The sequence below is a fragment of the Drosophila virilis genome, chromosome 3 (genome assembly GCF_030788295.1).
Source record: "Drosophila virilis strain 15010-1051.87 chromosome 3, Dvir_AGI_RSII-ME, whole genome shotgun sequence".
Taxonomy (NCBI): domain Eukaryota; kingdom Metazoa; phylum Arthropoda; class Insecta; order Diptera; family Drosophilidae; genus Drosophila; species Drosophila virilis.
The window spans coordinates 15,379,341-15,399,967 of record NC_091545.1 but is presented as its reverse complement, the minus strand read 5'-3'; the positions used below and the strand labels follow the sequence as shown (position 1 = coordinate 15,399,967).

The following is a 20,627-nucleotide window of genomic DNA, read 5'->3' as shown; positions in this document are numbered from 1 at the left end:
AAAAGTCCTCAAACTTTTGGAGGACTCATTAACAAACGCGCTGCCTGGCAGCCAATTTCGATTTTATATGTTTGTCGCATATATCATTTTTTTTATTTTTTTTTAATATTTGTATTTATTTATCGTGAGTGCCGTTTAAATCAGCAAACATTTAATTATATTTATCAATAATTATTAACTTTGCAAAATTGTCGACACACGAAAATATCCTTTTGGGACTTTAAAATGTATTTTTAAAATTGTTTAAGGTTTTTCTTTTGCCATTGTTTTTTTTTTTTTTTTTGTTATTTATTTACTGACTGAGGCATTCAACAATTAAATGGCTTGGATTGCGCTTAAAAATTATTGCAAATTTCATTATTAAATTGGTTTATGTCCCAATATCGTATGCTATATACGGCAAACTATGTGCACTCTTTCAACTTACAGTGGAGGAACTCTTTCCGTTTTAGCTGCCTTTACAAGCTCCATTTAAGGACTTCACTTTCTTTAATTTAAATATCAGCCTGTTTTGTCATGAACTTTTTAAGGAATCTGCCAAGTGAATATAGATCTACAGATCTATAGATCTCCAGCATACAATCAATAGTATAATTCAAATAGTTCTTTTACAATCAAACTGTATTTCATATAATGCCTTGTCTTTGCTCTGTTAGCAATTTAACAGCTCTTTAACATAAAAGACATAAAAGCCTGCCAGCGAATTAACTCTAACAGATTCGAGGTGTTTCTAGCTCGCCAGATTCTCAAACTTACCAATACTTTACATTTTATTTTTTCTTTTGCCAATTGATGCGCATTTTAATTTTAAGAAATTCTGTACAAACATCGTATTTCTTACGTTTCTTTCGGCATTTCAAACATGTACGCAATCGTTTCAATTTCAATTACCCAATTATACGTAACAAAAACCTGCCTCGGCATAGGCCGAACTTTAGTTGTATTCTCTATCTTTTGTCATATATGCAAAAAGTTGTTCGTTTCATTTGCATTTAGTTTAATGGATTTGTTTCCTTTAAAATCGCATATATATTTTATATGTGTTGTGTCTTGTTTTATATTTTGCGCACAGCCTTTTTACTCGAAATACTTCTGTTTCTTTTTTTTTTCTTTTCCATCTTTTTCTTTTCTTTGTGTATATTTATTGTTCGTAATATATAAATATTTATTTATGTTATGGATTATGTTTGTAAACCGTTCTTCGCGTTGACGCCACCTGATCATATTTTGTACCAACATTGCCAGACTGCATATAACTAGCTATATAGGCATATATATAGCTAGCATATAGTTCATGCACATAAGAATCCTTTGCCTTGCGACTTCTGAGTTCGTTCTTCGACTTTTGCACATTTCAGCGTATTTAGAATATCATTTTCAATTTGTTGTTTTGTTTAAAAACACTTAAAAACTAGTTCAAAACTAGCTTATTTTAATTCGGTTAATTTTATTTTTTGGTTGGAGGGCTGCCAAATCCCGCCTCTAAAACCTTAGCAAAAATAACCAAGCCCAACAACAATAAGTTGCTGCTATTATTTTTTTATTGCTGTTGTTGGTATTTGTTGCTTTTAGCAAAAAAAAATATTTGTTTTCTTTTTAGTTTATTTCTCATTTTAGTGTTTAATTTTTTGCTTGCAGTTTTTCGATTCATTGCCAAATTCAAATGTTTGTTTTTTTTTTTTTTGTAACATTCAAACTGGCTTCCCGTATTTGTATTAGAGAATATATTTTATAAATTGTATTCTTATTTACGTGTATATAACAATTATACATTTATGTAATTTATAAACGTTGGTTTTAGTAAAATTAAAAAAAAAGCCATGCGCATAAAAACAGATTTTTGTTGTTGTTTAAGTTTAAACTTTATAAATAACGCGTTTCGTGTTTTTCTTTTTATTATGATTAAGTTATTTTTTTTTCTTTTATATTCAACTTGTTTTGACTTGGCTTACGAGTTAAATACAAACATGTACATAAGGTTTTTTTTTTATATATTTATAAGTATGTATACATTATATATAAATATATTTTATATATGTTCTTTTAGTGTGAATGATTTTCAAATCTTTTCGTTTTCTTCATATTTTTGTAGCTTTTCAACATTTTTGTATTTGTTTTGTTTTCTTTCTTTCTGTTTTTCTTTTTTGTTAGACTTACAAAATTAACTAGAAATTATATATTATTATTATTATAATTATATTATATTTTATTTTTCATAGATAAGTGTGTGTGTTTCTTTTGTTTATTAGGTCTGTGTGTATTCGACAACCAAAGTAGGAAAATGAGTTTTGCTTCTACTTGTCCGCATCCAGAAACTACGGCTACTCGCTGTTGGAATCCACAGCGCTGGCAGGCACCAGCTCAACAACTGAAACAGCCTCGGCTGTGGTTGTAGTCGAGGTGGATGAACTGGTGGTGCTGGCTGGTGACATGTTGTCCGCATTGCTGGATGTCAGGGCCATGGGTGGCGGCGAGCTGGCCGCCACCGCAAATGCTGTTGTTGTTGAATCCTGACATTGACTGGGCGGCAGAACAAAACTCTTTCCCACACACTGATCTCATTTGAGACCCGTATCCGACGATGGCGTCCAGCGATCGAACTCAATGCCCGAATCGGGCGAGACGCCGGTCGCCTTGGCCAGATGCGCGGCTATAAAGCCACCCGTTTGCATGCACTTGCAGTCGGGTGCAATGCAATTGCATGAGAACTTTGAGCCACGACCGCAGCGTGCAACCAGGCTGGGATTGGCAGTCAGCGCCGTGGCCGAAGAGCAGCCAGCGGTTGGTCCAATGATATTGACGCTGCCGCCCTCATCCATGGCCTGGCCATCGCAGGGACTCAGACGGAGCTGGCTCTCAAAGGACTGCAGCTGCTGCATGAAATGGAAATTCGGCGAGACGTCCGGCTTGCGGGCGCGAACCAGCATGAAGGCATCGTTCAGACTGAGCGCCCTCGTGTGCATCAAATAGGCGAGCGTCACCGTTACGGAGCGTGAGACACCCGCCAGGCAGTGGACCAGCACCGCCGAATTAGCAGAGCGCGCTTCCTCTGTAAACAAGTTGGGAATCATATGCATAAGCAAATCATAAAATTTATGCATATTTATGTACGCACCTATAAAATGTATGGCAGCTGGAAAATGCATGGCCAGATCCTGGGAATAGTGATCGGTTATGGGTATTTGCAGATACTTGATAATGCCCGATTCCTCAAACTCATTCGGCAAATCTGGTGTCACATTCAACACGTACTGAAACGCAAATCAAAATTACTTAAAATGTTAGAGCTGATGAAATTTGGTGAACCTACCTTAATATTGTACTTTTGCAAAGCATTCGAATCGCAGCTGTGGGAGGCATTGCCTAGAAAGAGACCGGGTATTATCTCCACGGGCGCTTCATTGAAATTATGATGGTGATGATGATGATGATGTGTGGTGCTCTCACAGTCCGAGGATTCGGCCGAGCTGCTGCACGCCGAATCGGAATGTGGCGTGGAAATGCGTAGCGATCTGAAAACAATTTCAAGTTTATTATTAGTTAGTTTCTCTTCTGTACCACTTGCTACATAGGCATTGCTTGAACTGTTGAGAATCGCAGAGAAGGGCGATTTTAAACCTTTATTTAATGAATATTGTTTGTATCATTAAACATTGTTTAGGATATGTTTATGGCCAGAATAATAAATGATGCAAATGCAAATGATATCTAGCCCATTCTCTAGTTGAAACTTACCTAAGACCCATCAGTTGATCGGCCTGTGCATTGCGACTAGATTCCATTTCTTTGTTGTGCGCCTGGTTATCATCCTCACACCACTCCGGAAATGCTTGGCGAAAACTGGAGAAACCATCTGAAACCAAAGTGAAAGAGAGAGAAACATAAATATAAAACTTTAGATACATATGCAAAATTTAGATACAGATACAAATGGCAACAACTTTAGTATGCTTTTGAACTATGCGCAACGTTTGTGTCGTGTTTTGTTTGGCTTTTGTACGCTTAAAAAATATTTCGTTATGCTTAGCCAAGTGTGTCCTTTTGGTCGATGGGCAGGCAAGGTAAGACAACACCTATTGTGCCTCAGATCTGCCCCTTTGCCACACCAAATACTAGACCCATCTGCCGGCGCGCTGAAGCGTGCGTGAAATTCTTGCAGTTCGAGTGGCTCATTCATAAAATACGACTTTCATTGGGCGTCGTCGTCGTCGTCGTCGGCGTCGTTGTTTTTATTCCAATTAGAAACGGAAGTGGCTGCCATACGAGACGCAAAGCGACGCGACGCAAAGGAAAATCGCGGCAAAACGGAAATGCTCTTTCTATATTTATGCATGAGCTTGCAGGCCACAATATGATGACTGCGAATTGTCATAACACAAAACGGAAGCTTACAATTTCCTACTTGGCGCATTATAAATGCGATTCCGCATTTGAAATTGAGCACCAGCAGAGAAGCCACAGCAAATAACAACCACAAAGCTATCAGCCAATGGGCCAACGGGCTGTATACGCTATCAAGTAGCCCGCGTTGCCTTTAAAAATAGCCCAAACATGCGGGTCCAAAGGAGAAAGAAGGAGAGCCCGGGCCGTAAAGGGCACGGGCACCCGCACAAATATGTCCAAAGTACTTCAAGTTGCGGCTCCAGGCGGGTCGGAGCCATGACAAAACTCAAAACTGCATTTCATAGCAATTTCCGTTGCAAATAGCAAAACATAAGCCACGCCAAGCCGAAGCTGAAATACCCTTGTAAACATATCGCATTAATGTGCTTTTATGGATTCATATCCAAATGCTTGTTTCTATGTAAGCTTTATGATATAGATCTTAGATCTTTGATTTGATATGATTTTGTAGATAATTTAAGTGAACATAGAACTTATCTGTCTATTCAAAAAATACTTTTATAACTTCGAAACTATATCTATAGCTATATCTATATCTATATCTATATCTATATCTATATCTATATCTATATCTATATCTATATCTATATCTATATCTATATCTATATCTATATCTATATCTATATCTATATCTATATCTATATCTATATCTATATCTATATCTATATCTATATCTATATCTATATCTATATCTATATCTATATCTATATCTATATCTATATCTATATCTATATCTATATCTATCGTATCGTATAAACCATCTCTTTTATTAAAAAGTGAATTATTTAATTTTTATTTACTCAGCTGAACTCAATTAACTCCATTAAAAATCCAAAATATTTATGTCAGAAGTCAAACTTCAAAGGTTCGACAGGTTGAAATGCGATCGAAATGTTATCAGAATGTTTGGTCTTGGTAAGGGCATTCAGTTGTTTGCTTGGCCGACTTGCATGTCGTTGCCATATTTCAGTTTGGCCGTGTTGAGTGCTTTCTGCACACATGTTGTGACCACTCCACATAAAATATGTGCTGACAATAGAAATTTTATAAATAGAAATTTATTTGATATTCAATTGTTTCTTCGCTTTGTTGTTTTGCTGTTTGCCATAATTTTTGCGCGTGTTGCGCTTCCTGTTTTGCTCCATGAGAGTCAAAACGAACGGACGGACGGACGGACGAGCGGACGGACGTACGTGTCCGGTGGCACGGTTCGACGGATTGGCGTTCCACTAAAGGGCACACTTTGAGTGCAGTGCGTCATCCGCCTGGGATGAGGGCGCAACCCAACCGCAGAGCCAATTGTGCGGCAAATTAATTAGCCTAGCTCCCAAATTGTACACATGTGTTAGCTAGCCTAGCCCCGCATAAGGGTAGTCCGAAACGAAGCCCAGCCACAGCCAAGCTGGAAACCAAGTCGACCGCTTGTCTAACTGTGTTTGCGCGACAGAAGCTCGCCTACGTCATTTCCGCTCTCATGGGCAGGGGAATGGCGGCATTGGGGAGTAATAACTAGGTAAATGTGAATGGAATGAATACACAGCTCCAATGATTACGTGGGCGTGTGTGTGTATCTGTGTGTGCGTTTCTGTATCTCAAGTTAAAGCAGCGGCAAACTGAGCTAAAAGTTACTTAACTCACGTTTTAATACCCTGTGCACAAGTGTTTGTCTGGGATCTACGCAACAATTGCAAACTCTTCCGAAAGAAATTTATAACAAAAAAAAAAAAAACATATCGAAAAGATATTAAAAGAAATATATATTACAATCTGAATGAAAGTCTTTCCTATCTTAAGTTCTACTTTTGGAAACCGAACGAACCAGATACATTTTTTACAGTCTCAACTCTCAACAACAGTTTACAGGGCATTGCGTAGTCGGTACGAAAATGGTAAAAATGTTTTCGTTCACTTTGTTAAATTATGTATTTATTTTATAACTCACGCTCACATCGCAGGCAAATAGAGGCAATAGATAAGCCAGGCAAGAAGACAATATAAAATATAATTTAAAAATATAAAAACGATAAAATTATAAACAAACAAACAAACAAATAAGCGACAATGGCAATTGTGGCAAAAACAATGAATGGAAAAGTTAACCCACAGAAACAGATAAAACTAAGATACCCTGTAATCGGATGTGTAATGCCACGCATAAATCCTATTCAATTCAAAGTTATTATTCATTTTGGGTCTCAGGCATGCATGCCCTGCTCCACGCATATGTTGCATACAGGGTATTGAAGCGAACAAATGCGACGACTTTTTGCGGCAGTTGTAAAAACTTGCATGTATTATTTATAATGTTATTTCGGCTTTGTTGTTATTGCCTTAATAAATAAATAATCCAAATATTGCGCTTAGCATGACAAGCACATCCCGTGGGCGGTGGCTGCAAATATTCCAAAGCCCAAACTCATTCGCCATGGGTGGGTGTTCCGAGTGTGTGCGAGTGTGTGAGTGTGTGGGGAACCAGGTGTCTCATAGAGGGAGTTGTAAGCTTGGCTGACCGCGGCCAAAGCTTTAGCACAAATCCGGTTTTAAAGACCACAATAGGAATGACAATAAATAGGCGATATGTATGTATTTGAAGTAGTTTGCGCTTCTCGCTCGGCTCACAAATTGTTAGTGTCATTTGTTGCTGCCTTTTTTTTTCTTCTTGTTTTTTTATTGTTTTCGTTTTCTTTTTGTTATTTGTCTCTGTATTTGTTTTTTTTTTTTTTTTTATTTTAAGTTTACATTTTTCACGTTTTGAAGGTCGTTTCCACTGTACGCGATTCTTGTCAGTGTTATTGTTGTTGCGATTATTGTGTGAACTCATCAATGAAACAATACAGAGAACCCAACACACACACACAAATGTGCATATATGGTGTGTGCACAACACACACACACACACACTCACATTTGTAGCAATACTTTAAGGCAATAATGGCACAGGTGTGGTGGATTTGATAACCACAGATACAGACAGACAGACAGACAGACAGACAGACATACGCACATACATTATGAATTTAGACAAATGATATGAATGGTTGGCTGTAGAGACAATTGCAGAGTGCGATAAGAGATGACGACCTTTGAGCTATTCGCAACAGTTGTTTTCGGTTACAGTAAACGTTCGAAAATGGCGCTGCCTTGGGTATACGAAATCATGAAAATCGCATAGAAAGGCAATAGAGGAAGTAAGCGAGTTAGAATGCACAGATACATAAAATCACATTTTTAAGCGCTTGACATGTAGTCAAATAAGGCAATATAGCTGCACTTGTAGAATTTTATTGTGAGGAAATGAAAAGCGTTTAGAGAGAAGAGCTAGATATACAAAGCAAAGGAGAACAAGTGTTAGAAAGACAATTCGCTAAACTTTCAATTACTAAGCTTATGAGAATCGCATAGAAGGGTAAGAGAGGGAGAGAGAGAGAGCTCGATAGAGTGAGAATGCAAAGGAGATATAAAATCGCCTTTCTATACGATTTTCATGCATTTAATTAAGCAAATAAATGTAACTTGTCTAATTTTTTGTCAGGAAATCTAAAGAGAAAGTGCAATTTACAGGAAGTGAAGAGAAAGATAAACTTAACTACTACGCCTTGAACAGAGACGCGGTAAAAACCTTACAGACCAGCGTTTACTTTTGAAATTGGAAACTTAGGAACCGTCTAAGCAGGCACCAGTAGATGCTCAAGGAGTTGCAGAAGCCAGAAGCCTGACATTTTCCATAGACATGTGGGCTTGGGCTGTGGCTCGTGGTCAATCAATCATGTTGAAATCAATCAACTTGCCTTTTTGCAGTGGGCGTAAAGAAGCTTTTTGGGCGCTTTGCTTAATGGCAATTTCTCATGACATTATTTTCACATGCGGCCAAATGAAAAGAAAAGCAAAACCCAGAAAGAACTGGAAACTAAACAACTTTTGAGTCAAAAAGCAAACTCAACCCAATAAGAATCTTGAGCAATGCATTAAATAATTTCTCATCAAAAGCGGAAGTGGTAGTCATTAATATTTTTGCCTTTTAGCTGGCACACGCTTTCATTTTCCCCCGGCCAGTATATTGTTTGTTCTCTTCTTTTTTCTACAACTTTTTTGTTGTTGTTATTCTTGCCTCCCCAACGTTTTCCGTTTGCACTTTGTTTATGCGGGAAGCTAAAAAATGTTGCTCCAAAAATAAGCGTAGCCAAAACTGGAAAATTTGGGGCGTCTGTGGAAATGTAAACAAAATGGGGCCATGTCGGGTTGGATGTTTTTTTTTTTTGTTACTTTTTATATTTTGATTCATTTTGTTTTCAGTGTTTATTGTATTGCTTTCGTAATGCGAACACAAATACAACAAACACATGTGCATCTGTGTGGGGTTGTTTTTTTTTTTTTTTTTATTTTAAGTATATATAATGCCTGCCATTCCGTCTGACTCTGACTCATTGACAAATAGCATTGAACTGCAGGCGATGTTCTCGTCGCCGTCGTCGTTGTCTTTTCATTCATGGAGCTGGGAGCCAGACGTGCTATATACCCAGTTATATACTGCTAGATATATGTATGTATGCATACGCATATGTATTTATAGTACGCGTCCGTCGCAGCTATTGTGCAACACATGATTGCATTTCTAAAATGGTAGATGAGCCATGGACGAGGGCGGGGTGAGGGAGGAGTGCTGATGATGTGTGAGCGCATAGACGGAAGACGGAGCACAAAAAAATAACATGGCCACACACATGGCGTATGCGTAATACATATTCAATTCCCCTCTCCTTGTTATGTACGAAAATGCCAAACATGCCACACAAATCGCCAGGACAAGCACATGAAATTCACAGCTAAAACCCATTCGAAATGTTATTTGAAATTTATTTAGCGAAATTCATAGTGCGTGCCTGTTATTATACCAGAAGTGTGTGCATCTAAATCATAACAAATAAACAAAACTCAATTTTGCATGCATAATTTAGAACATTGAAGAACGCTAAAATGCAAATAGGTTAAATTAAAATGTGAATTTTAATTGACTTGCAGCTATTTCAGTTTTGCGATTTCTACATTTTAAAATATGCCTCTTAGTCATTGGGCTTCTATACATTTGTGCTTTTGTGTAGTTTTACCTGGAATTTTTAATGCATTTTATTACACATATATCTTATACATTTCTAGCACATCTCAAAGAATTATACAGTATTAATATTGGTTTGTTATGGTCTTGCCCCACTGTGCAGCGGTTGAGCACTTGACGTCGACAACGCAGTTACAACAGCAGCTTGCGGCGGCAGCTGCCGACAAGAGCGTCGCCCACGCGGACGGCAGAGCAACAACAAAGAGAACAGCCACAGCCGCTAAAACCACCTACGGCCATAAAACCAAAACTGAACGTAGCTTAAAACGAATGCAACAACAACAACAACAACAACAACAACAACAACAATAAACCAAAATTCTAAGTAAACCAACGCCCACGCGCATTAAATATTTTGTATGGAAAGTTGAGAAGAGAGGCGCGGGGACAATAAGAAGAGCTAAGAGCGGAGAGCGGAGAGTTGAGCTCTGAGCTGAGTAAAATTTTAGCATAGACAAGAACCGGCTCACAGCTATTTATGCTGCTGCTGCAGTTATTGGACTTTGGGGCGTGTGCACCTGTTATACAAACTCACACACACACACACACACACACTCGCATACAAGCACTCACCCACACACACAGAAGCGCGCAAAATAAATTGCAAAAATGAAAGAAAGAGTTTGCTTTTACATAAGCCGCTTGCCTTCAAGCTTGGGCGCCCAAAATGCCAAATGCTTTTATGAATGAATGCGCCACGAAAGTAGAAAAACTATGCGCAATGGCGAAAGAATGAAAAAACGAAACGGAAATAGCAAGACAGAGAACGAGCGCAAGAGCGAAAGAGAGCTGCATGTGTACGTACATAGAGACAGTCGCCGCTTAGCACGCAAACTAACTATTTGTTAAACAGAAATTTCGCATTGAAAACAAGACTTGCACACACACACGGACACAGAGTTACAAAATAAATGCATAGCTGTAATAGAGCAAGCCAGAACTTGACTAACGCGACTGCCAGATACTCTAGGCGGCACACAAAAGGAGGAGAGCTTTACTCATGCCACTCAAAGACCGTATTGCCATATTCTTTAATAAAATTTAAATATTATTAACTTTTTGAATATGCAGAGATAACATATCTTAGACAAGACATAGCTACTTCATATGTATACAAGCCGAGCATACCCTTTATTTGCTTTTGACTCGGTTGATTCTTTCATATCGTTTCTATTCTTTTTTCATTCCATTTCCATTCCATTCATGCATTGAATTGAATACGTTGCCACATTTTTAGTCAATTTGATGCAATTTGCACAGCAAGTTTGCGCGGGAATTCAACTGAAATGGCGGTGGGGGGGGGGGGGGGGGGGAGCAACTACTAAGCGGATGGGCGACATAATTTTTAGCTATTCTGTAGCTGCAACGACGGCTTCCGCATTAAAAGCCGACAAGTGGCAGCTGAGCAGCGCGATTTTAGTCAGTCGGCTTAACTAAGTAGCCAGGCGGTCGTTCTACATTGTTGCACATGCTAATCGACAGCCGCGCAAGCGAGTGTGAGAAGCGGCGAGAGAGGCGACGCATGCAGCGGTTGCATCTTGAATATACTTCTTGCGAAGAAGAAGAAGCATAAGATTTATCGTAGTTCCATTTACTTGCGAACCTTATATTACGTATACGTAGTTTCATTTACTTGCAATCTTATATCACGTATACGTAATATAATTTGCTACTGCTTTCAAGCTTTAACTTGTTGCGAATTTTAAATGTCTGTCTTCAAGGCACACAAAATAATCAATTACATTAAAAAAAAAATAAAAAAGGTAAGTTAACCGAAAGACAATCCATTAAAAATACATTTTTTTAATCAAATTTGTCGCTGTCCTGGTAAAATATCAAACTGCTTAAGCCATTCAATCAAAATGTAAATACGCAGAGGCTCTCAGACTAAACGTAAGTCCTGCCCGTTCTCTAGGCCAGCTATAAATAAATTTCAAGGTATTAGCCAAGTATCCGGAGAGATCCGTTATTTGTTTGCCTCCTAGAAGCTGCCGCACATTAATAATTAATTATGTATAATTTGGCTAGGCTACGCAATTTATGAAATTTGGCAACGTTGTTTGTCGAATCTAACCCCAAAACACCCACAAGTACGCACACACACAGACAGACACCCTCACACACACACATACATACACTAACGATTTTACAGTAGCTCCCAAAATTACATCAAAGCGTGGAGAGAAGAGCAGAGAACGCAGGTATAATTGGAACTGCGCTCCCATCTGTGAGAGAAATTACAGTATCTTTATATCTGTATCTGTATCTGTAACTGTAACTGTATCTGTATCTGTAACTGTAGCTGAAACTGTAATTGTATCTACAGCTGTAAATCCGTATCTGCAAACTTTTGAGAGTATTTTCGGCTGTTGGAGGGAAGTTGGGGAACTTCCTCCCGTTTGGTCTGGAAGTTTCGCAAAAATGGGGTCAAGTTTAATGTGCAGCTTCCTGTTGCTGCCGCTGTGTTAGGACACTCAAATGAATTTACTCTCCGCCCGGGGCATGCAACAAGTGCAGCACGCAAGTTAGAAAGAGACAGACTGATAGAGTTGGAGTTGCATTTGGTTACAAATTTATTGATTTTCTGTTTGCACTGGACGCAGTTGAACACTTCCTTGGGAGAGAGCGCCACGCGCAAGAAGCAAATACGTAACAAGTGGTTGCTGATCGACTACGAGATATCCTCTGTGTGCCCCAGTTATGCTACAACTCCATAATATGTGTTCCTAGCTAATTTCTAGTTAATATGAAAGCGCAAAGACATATCTTAAGTAAACTTCAATTATAATTTAAAAAAAAAAAAGTGGAATATATACCCTGTTATTACACCAAGTGCTGGGTAACAAAGTTGTATTGTTTACAGCTAAAGCAGGACAATGGTCAATACATAACAAAAGACCTGGCAACAACAACAACAACAAGAAGAAGAGCGCCCTATCAGTTAATCAGAATGCGCCGCCAATGGGCAACGTGCTCAGAATTCCATTTCGAAATGAAATGGCGTAAAATACAGGTGGGAGGTAGGGGTCGGGGGCTAGCCAGGGCAGGGCTGGCATTTATGAATATTGCATGCGAGAAAGATGAAAAACATGAAAGCGGGAAAAACGGAAAAACGTATATGCAGCAAAGATCCTGCAAAAGCTCAAAGCTACAAAGTACGTCAAGCTGAATTTATGAGCAATATTGAAGCAATTGGACAAGAGAATGTAACGGTAAAATATTAAAATACACAAACGAAGAAAATATCAATTGCGTTATTGAATTTCCAATTATTGAAATGATTCAATTTGGGCAGATTGTTAGCAAATGAAATAAATGCCGCCTTTTGGCTAAAGACTTTATTTTCTTTGGTCTACAGATTTAAGCGCTTCAATAAACTGAAGGCAATTTTACGTTTGCAGCTCTCTCCCACTTGAATTCCCGTTACATTCTCACCCAGTACACAAAGCTAGCCTTTTGCTTCATTCATTTTATGCAGCGCATAACAACAATAGCTCAAAACTGCATTCGCCGCTCGCCTAAAGCGAAGACATGAACCTCCCAGTCACACACATGCACACATGCACACATGCATAGGAAACTGACAAACAGAATTATTGTCGGGTGCTGGTTCTCTCTTGCGTTCACTCTGTCTCCTTGCCCGTTCTTCTCGCTTGTTGTCCGTTTGTCTGCTTCTTCTGGTAGCTGCTGCCGCTGCTGTCTCGTTTGGAATACGCTGCTAATTTGCACTTTGATGAAATGCGTTCATGTTGTCGTTGTTGTTGTTGTTGTTGTTGTTGCTATTACTGTAGATTTATGCAAGCAGGCGCGCAATGCGGACGTCGACGACGACGTCGACAGCAGCTTTTAGCTCCATTTCATTTCGATGCCGCCTTTACTTATGTATGTGTGTATGTATGTCTGGTTGTATGTGTGTGTGCATATTTCTTGTTCCTTTTACGCCCCACGGAATCAAAGCAAAAAAATTCAATCGTTGTCTTCTTTTCTTCTTTTTTTTTCTGCTTTGTCGCTGTTTGATGTTTTTGTTGTTTGCTAATTCCAAGAATACAACAATTTACGCGTCCAGCTCCCCCGCCAAGGCAAGCAGGAGTTTGGTAAAGGGAGTGGGGTATAAGACGTTTGCGCCGACGTCGACGTCGTCGTCGTCATCGTTTGTATTTCGCAATGCGCCACTGATTCTTCGACTCTTTGACTCTTTCCAGTCTCTGCGCTTTTCGGTTTATGTTTTGTGCAACACACGCCCTGAAAACTTCCGTTGAATTCATGTGAGGAACGCCGAGGTATGCAGCACAAAATACCCACGAAACGCCCTCGCAACGCTTTGACCGGAAGTCGCTTGTCGTCTTTACCATCTTTGTTGTTGTTGTTGTCGATCATCAATTTTTGCACATATTTGCGCTGTGTATGTGTGTGTGTGTGTGTGTGTGTTGAGCTCAGCCTCCGCCATCGCAGGTGGCTCAAGACAGAGAGTCAATGTGGGTCTCGCCGTTAGGCGGCTGCTTAATTAAAACCCACACAAACTTTGACCCAAATCCGGCGTCAACAACAACAAGAAAAATGTTTGTCTCTTGTCTTCGAGCAGGCCGTAGGCCGACTCCAATTCGACCAACAGACCAACAAACCCAACCAACTGTTCCACCGTTCCAGCTGTCCAACGTGTCTCCAAAACGTTGTCAAATGTTTTTTCGAGTGCTTGCCGGCCATGTGTGTGTGTGTGTGTGTGTGATTGCTTAATAAGACGCCAACGTAGAGATGCTGTGTGTCGTTCCGTCCGTCCGTCCGTCCGTCTGTTTGTCTGCATCTGGACACGCTCACGTCCATTTTGCATGTGGGCAGTTATTTTGTGGTTGTTGCTGCTGTTATTGTTTGTGTTTTAGTGTCAACACAAAACGACAAAAAAAAAAAAGCGGCGCACAGTGTCCAAAATCAAGAGCTTTTCTTTTTCTTCTTTACTTTTGGCAACTTTATTGTCACCTATATTTGATTGTTATGTTTTGTGGAAGTGAAGAATGAGGCAAAAAAAATCAATAATAAAAAAAAAACAGTATAAGACTTTTTTTCCTGTGCATATTAAATGCGACTTAATGTGCGTAAGTTTTACTCAGATATCGCATAACTGTTATTTATTTTTCTACATTGGAGACTTTTCGCTGTTACACCAATTGACCGTGGGTTCTATCTCTTTCAGTACACAGTGCAACAAATTTTAATTTTTACCAGCGACTTTTAGGTTATGTATGTGTGAATACGTATGTACGTACGTGTATGTAGCTGCCTGCTGCAAGTTCGCAGCCCCAAAGCCCCAGCAGCAACATGAGCCAACGCCAAAGGCATCTGCTTTGCTGGCAATTTTACGTTTTTCGGTGAAGGCAGACCAGTTGAAAGCTGTTGTGGCAGCTTAAGGGAGGGGCAACGACGGGAACGAGGACGAGGGAACGGGCAAGGGGAGACGTGTGCAGCTTCTTCTGATGAACTATCATCAAATTGTAATGAGGCAAGCGACGGCCTTGGAAATACAAATACAAATACGAATACGATCGTGGGAGAGAGTGTGTATGTGTGTGCGTGTATGTGTGTATGTGTGTGCGTGTATGTGTGTGTGTGTGTGCGGGAGGCTGTATGTATTGCTGGGCTGTCAAATGCCACGTGTGTTGTGTGTGGAAAGCAAGAAAACGCGCCACTAGTAGAAAACTTGTGAAAATTGCTTAGGCCCAAAAACAAAATTAAAGCAACTTGTCCACAAATGAGGCAAACAACTCTCCAATGAGCCGCAAGCTGAGAAATACATACATACATATCGATGCGTGCATGTGTGTGTACACATATACATGTACATACCTATATACATACATGCATATGTATATGCATTGGAGAGCTTGTTGGGGAAAATGCGAATGCGGCGGCGGCGGCGGCGGCGGCGACGACGACGACGCGTGGAAATGCATACCACAGAGTTGTTTTTATGGCGACGACGCGACGTCGCTGCGCATGCGCAGCAGCCGAGTTCAATTTCTATAAAAGGGTCGACGCTGCAGAGAGAAGTCGTCGCAGACGGGCAGACAAGCAGACGGACAGACTAGGCAGACTCTGAACAGTGGAGCAGCTTTGTATCCGCCTGGCTATAAAAATGAAAGAAGAAGAGTCAGACAAGTTCTCCGACGCCGCTGCTGTCTATAATTTTAACTCAACTTCCAACTCCCCAATAAAAGCGGCGGCGGCGACGGCGACGGCGGCTGCGTCAGCGTCAGCGTCGGCGGCTGCAGAGACCGACCGCAACGCATCGTTCGTTGACTTTACGTGCTCTAGGGCTAACATAGGGAGAACGGGAGAGAGTACAAACGCAAGTGAGAGAGCGCTTAAGAGTCAAGGAGCGTAAATGCTACTGATTGTTGGGTTTGAAACTTTGCTAAATATAATTGAATTAAATTTCATGCAACGGAAGCGCTTAGTTTACGAAACTTGACAAGTGCTGGTTGTGTGCAATTGCTCTCTCTCGCTCTCTCTCTCTCTCCCACTCAAGCATCGGCTCTCTTTCGCATAACTGTGACACTTGGCCCCCATCTTAATTGTTTTAATTCTGAGAAATGCATACAAAGTGGCATTTAATTAAAATGAATTTCGCATCAGCTGCATCTATGCTTAGTGCATCCGGCTGTCATAATGAAGTTGGCTTGCACACAATCCTGTCAAAGGGCGAGAGCGAGATAGAGAGAGAGACAGTACAGAGCCGCATAATTGCCCGTTTTAATTGAATTTCAAGGTTAATTAGCGGCATGAGCTGCAAGGGAAACTGTTGAATCGCTTTGTTGCCGCCGCACGGTAAACACAGGGCGGTTTAACAGTTTGCCAACTTGGCCTATGAGTTGTGTAAAGAGTATACAATTGTCGTTGGGCAATTAGAACAAATTTCCCTATTTAAGGTCCCTATACGTTGAGTTGAGTTGAGTTCCTTTGTTTCCGTATCACAATCAATACATTGACGCCTATATCCAACTGATATTTTAATCAGGTTCCATTTCAATACATATTTACCGGAATAAATGGCATTTGGCATATGCATTCAACGAACAGAAAAGGGGATTCGACTGCGGTTGCGATCCAACCCCCCCTCGCACGATAAGATAAGCCCCACTTTCGACTGGGCCAAGTGGAAACGGGAACGGTATGGAAACGTTGAACGGGAATAATGTTGGTTAACAATACAAATCGCTTATCGAACGAAAAACAAAAACTGATACATGCAGGGCTGGCCATGAAATAAACTGAAAACTAAGGCAATTCACAAGAATGTGAATGCATGAAAATGGCAGCACAAATGGAATTAGCTGCCCGCTGTTCGCAGAGCAGAGGACCATTCAGAGACATTTCATTTACCATTTACAACTATTTGGCTGGGTTCATTAGCAGAGCCCGACAATGGGCGACACACTTGAGAAATCCTTTTTAGGGACGACAAAGGTGCCAGAATTTTCACCGCTAGCCGCCTGACAAAATGTCATATGAGGGTTTTTCTGCTAAGCCCCGAGGAAATTCCAGTCGTAAAACATAGAGCTGTTTGTCTGGCTGTCCCTGTTGCTGTACGCCGTTAAAAATTACCTGCGTATGCTGCACAGGTAGGCGCAGCAACAGGGCCTGACGTCACGGCCTCTGGATGACCTTATGTTATGCTAATTTCTGTCTGTCCAATTTTTCAAAATGAAACGAATAAACAGAAAGCAACATTTCTGCCCGCCAGGAGTCGTGTGTCCGGAGTTTCGATGAGGGCGACCAAGAGCCGGTCCATTTATTGACGCCCTATTGTCAATTTGCGATATTAGCACACTTTGAATGGAACGTGCGTACGTCAGCTACGGCAAGCTTTTTAACAACAGTCGGGTGTTGGTCTAGCGGGGTGTGAGGGGGGGCAGTGTACAGACAGCTGGCAACGGATGGCACATTTCGGCGCTTGTAAGCGAACGGAAATTGAAGTGATAAAAATAAATATGAAGCCAGAGTCAGACGACATACAGACAGACAGACAGACAGACAGACAGACAGACTAGTCAGATAATAATATATTCCTCCGAAATCTATATGTGTGTAGGCATACAATATATACGCAAGCACATGTAGAGGTTTCTCTAGAGTCATGCAGCCGCTGAAGTGTTAAATTAAGATCGAGTAGAGATATCTTAATATCTGAATAGATTTCCCTTATAAATCAATTTAATTCGATTGAAATAAGTTCGCAAACTGAACCCTGAGCTATAAATAATACGAATATAATCAATGCGCGATAATCTACTCAAATCATTAGCAAATCATTCAAAGTATCAGCCGTAGAGCTCAGCCACCCAAACAAGTTCAAAGCATCAAATCGTTTAATAGGCGCCACAAAAATATTTCTAACGTGCCATTTGCAAGATCATTCTAAACTATATATACTTCCATATATTTATATATATAGAGAGAGAGAGAGAGGGAGAGGGACTCATCGGACTGTCTGTCGGTCTATGCCTATTTATAGAACCCGGCGCTACGCTTATCACCTTATAGACGAGTTCCTTCTCACATATAATATTTAAGAGTTTCGCATTTTCCTTTTTCATTTGAATACTATGTTTACCGTTAGATTATTGTGCATACTTTTAGTTAAATCCCATAAATCTATAGCAAATATATGCCCGCAGTTTGAGTGTCAACAAAGTGGATGTTGAATTGCCTTTCCAGGGTATATCACAGTCAGGTGGACTCTGATTGCAACATTCTTTCCTGTTATTTCTGTAGCGACGACTAAGAATAACATTTATAATAATACATAAAGCCGAGCAAATGTTTATTTATGGCATGCTTTATGCATTATTATGATTTGTTTTATATATATATATTTATTTATTATTGTTTTATTTTTTTTTTGTTTTTTTTTTAGACTTTGTTTTGATTGTGCGCTTATTTTTCGTGCTAAAAATGCCGCACATTCGTGTATATTTATTTGCGAGCATGTATTTGTATGCGTAAATTTCTGAAATACTTTTGCCTAGGCTCAGGAATTTAGCAGTGCGATTTTTTTTCGTTTTTTTTTTCGCTCTGCTCGTTTTGATTGATTTATGGAACTTACCCTGCAGCGAGACCACGCGACAGCCGTCCTGCTTGAGCCGGCGATGGAGCACATTGATCGTGGCATCGTTTCCATTGCCGAACATTGCAAATGCTCCGGCCACATCCTGAGGGGGCTGCTGCTGTTGCTGGGGCACACCCACATCGTTGTAGAGTATAAAGAGGCTCAGCTTGTAGCCCGTTTGGATGCGCTCCTTAAGCTCCTGCGATTTAATTGTGGAGGGCAAATCGATCTTGCCAGCGGCAAGACGTCGCAGCATAATGCTGGGTATGCTAAAGTTAACGGCGCTACGTATATGCGACTCGCTGTACTCCTGAGAGCCGCGACAGTCGAGTATGATCAGCTTCTTGGCGGCGTCGCAGTTGGCTCTCAGCTCCGATTGGAGCCACTCTTTGCTGCAGCACTCGTACTCCGTTTCCGGCATCTTGAAAAGCTCTTGGCAAATGCACTCACTCGCTCGCTCACACACACACACACACACACGCTCTTAATAAAGCGTTTCTAGTTTTTTTTTTTGTTTTTGCTCCTTGTCGTTAAGTTTTTCACCAACTTTACAGCTTGGCTTACAACAACAACAACAAAGTTTACATCATCTGCTGCTGTTGTTGGTTCATTTGCCTGGCGCACATTTTTCTGTATTTCTGCTGCTTCTGCTTTCCTTTTTGTGTTGTGCTTCTCGTTCTCACAAAAAAAAACACACACACACACACGCACACATGCAGACGCACGCAAGCAGCGCAACACAATTTCAATTTTTTACAATGAAATCTTTTTCCAGCTACGTTTTGTGTAGAATTTCCCAAGCGCTTTTCTGCTGTTTCTACTAAAAGCGTTTGTTAATACTAAAATTGCATTTGTTTAAATTTGTTTTCCTCATTTGGCTTTAGTTGCTTGAAATTTTATTTACACTGTGTGTTTTTTGCGCTTTTGTATCGCACTTCAATTCTTTTTTATGTTTTGTTGTAGGCCCCCATTCGCACGCACACAAGCCCGCCAAATCACTACCGTGAATATATCGCTGTAACTGTATGTGTATGTCGAAGTTGAGTGTTGAGCAAATGAAATAAACAGAGCCTAAAAAACGCGCACTGACCGAACACCGAAGACCGTACGAGCGGGCTACAAGCGACAAGATACAGATACGCTGAAGGAATGAAAAAATAAACGAACAAATTGTTTACAGTTGGCCATTGCAGCAAGCAGACTGTTAAACACACACAGCTCACAAAATGTTATGAATCTGTTGCTCTCCTGTTAAGCTCTCCTCTACTGTTATCTCTCTGTCTCTCTCTCTCTCTCGGGTCGATTTTGTTGGTCATTGTGCCGCACATGTTATCTCAAGTTGTGCAAATGATTTCTCAAATTCTGTAGTGAGGTGTTTTGCTCAGCGTGCGCTGTTATCAAACTGTTAAGCGGGTGTACTTGTCGAGTCTGTTAAAAAGAACTCTGAACGCTCCAAGCCCCAACAACAGATATGTCGTGTACGAAAAAACCTACTGAATGCGACATGACAAACAAAAATTGAATGTAGTTAAATGTAGTTAAATGCATCAAGTGCTGCATTTTAACGGAATATATTATAACCTATACTTAAAATTGACAATTATATTAATAAATTTAATTACAAAAGTCATTTCAAATTTCCTGCTGTGTTAACATTGTTGTGGCAGCAACACGACAAGTGAGCGGACGACTGCAGCGGCAGAACCCACACACACACACAAAGCAGAGAGAGAAAAAGAGAGTAACAGAAGGTGAGTTTGCACAATGTGCTCGCTAGAAAATCGGATCTGCCTGGCGTTGATGCTTGTGATATGCTGATTCAAAGAGAAAGCGATCCAAATTGTTTATTAATTGATTTTTCAAATTGAGTAAATAAAATATTCATATTTTTCAAATTAAATTATATTTATTAGTTAATTTTATGGCATTTTCAATTTAGCCTCTTCAAATTTCCAACCTGCCTCTTTGGTGATTTGTCTTCTGCTCTTCGCTCACCCTACAGCCTCTGCC

The 20,627-nt window shown here is 40.2% G+C and overlaps 1 protein-coding gene across 1 annotated transcript; it reads right to left on the bottom strand.

Annotated features, from left to right (window-relative positions):
* Positions 1-263: 263 nt before the first annotated feature.
* Positions 264-19,777, bottom strand: Mkp3 (Mitogen-activated protein kinase phosphatase 3). The gene is made up of 5 exons (XM_032434620.2): positions 18,615-19,777; positions 3,736-3,853; positions 3,311-3,512; positions 3,116-3,251; positions 264-3,049 (listed from the first exon to the last, which is right to left on the bottom strand). The coding sequence occupies exons 1-5, from the start codon at positions 19,036-19,038 to the stop codon at positions 2,559-2,561; spliced, it is 1,371 nt and encodes a 456-aa protein (XP_032290511.1). The 5' UTR covers positions 19,039-19,777; the 3' UTR covers positions 264-2,558.
* Between the last annotated feature and the right edge of the window lie 850 nt (positions 19,778-20,627).

What these genes read in the sequence shown, in the direction of transcription:
- Mkp3 (XM_032434620.2), bottom strand. Translation starts at nt 19,038, where the DNA reads ATGCCGGAAACGGAGTACGAGTGCTGCAGCAAAGAGTGGCTCCAATCG. An exon ending in TCGCGTGGTCTCGCTGCAGG is followed by an intron (nt 3,854 to 18,614) that starts GTAAGTTCCATA and finishes CTTTGGTTTCAG; the next exon opens with ATGGTTTCTCCAGTTTTCGC. An exon ending in AGCTGCCATACATTTTATAG is followed by an intron (nt 3,050 to 3,115) that starts GTGCGTACATAA and finishes ACTTGTTTACAG; the next exon opens with AGGAAGCGCGCTCTGCTAAT.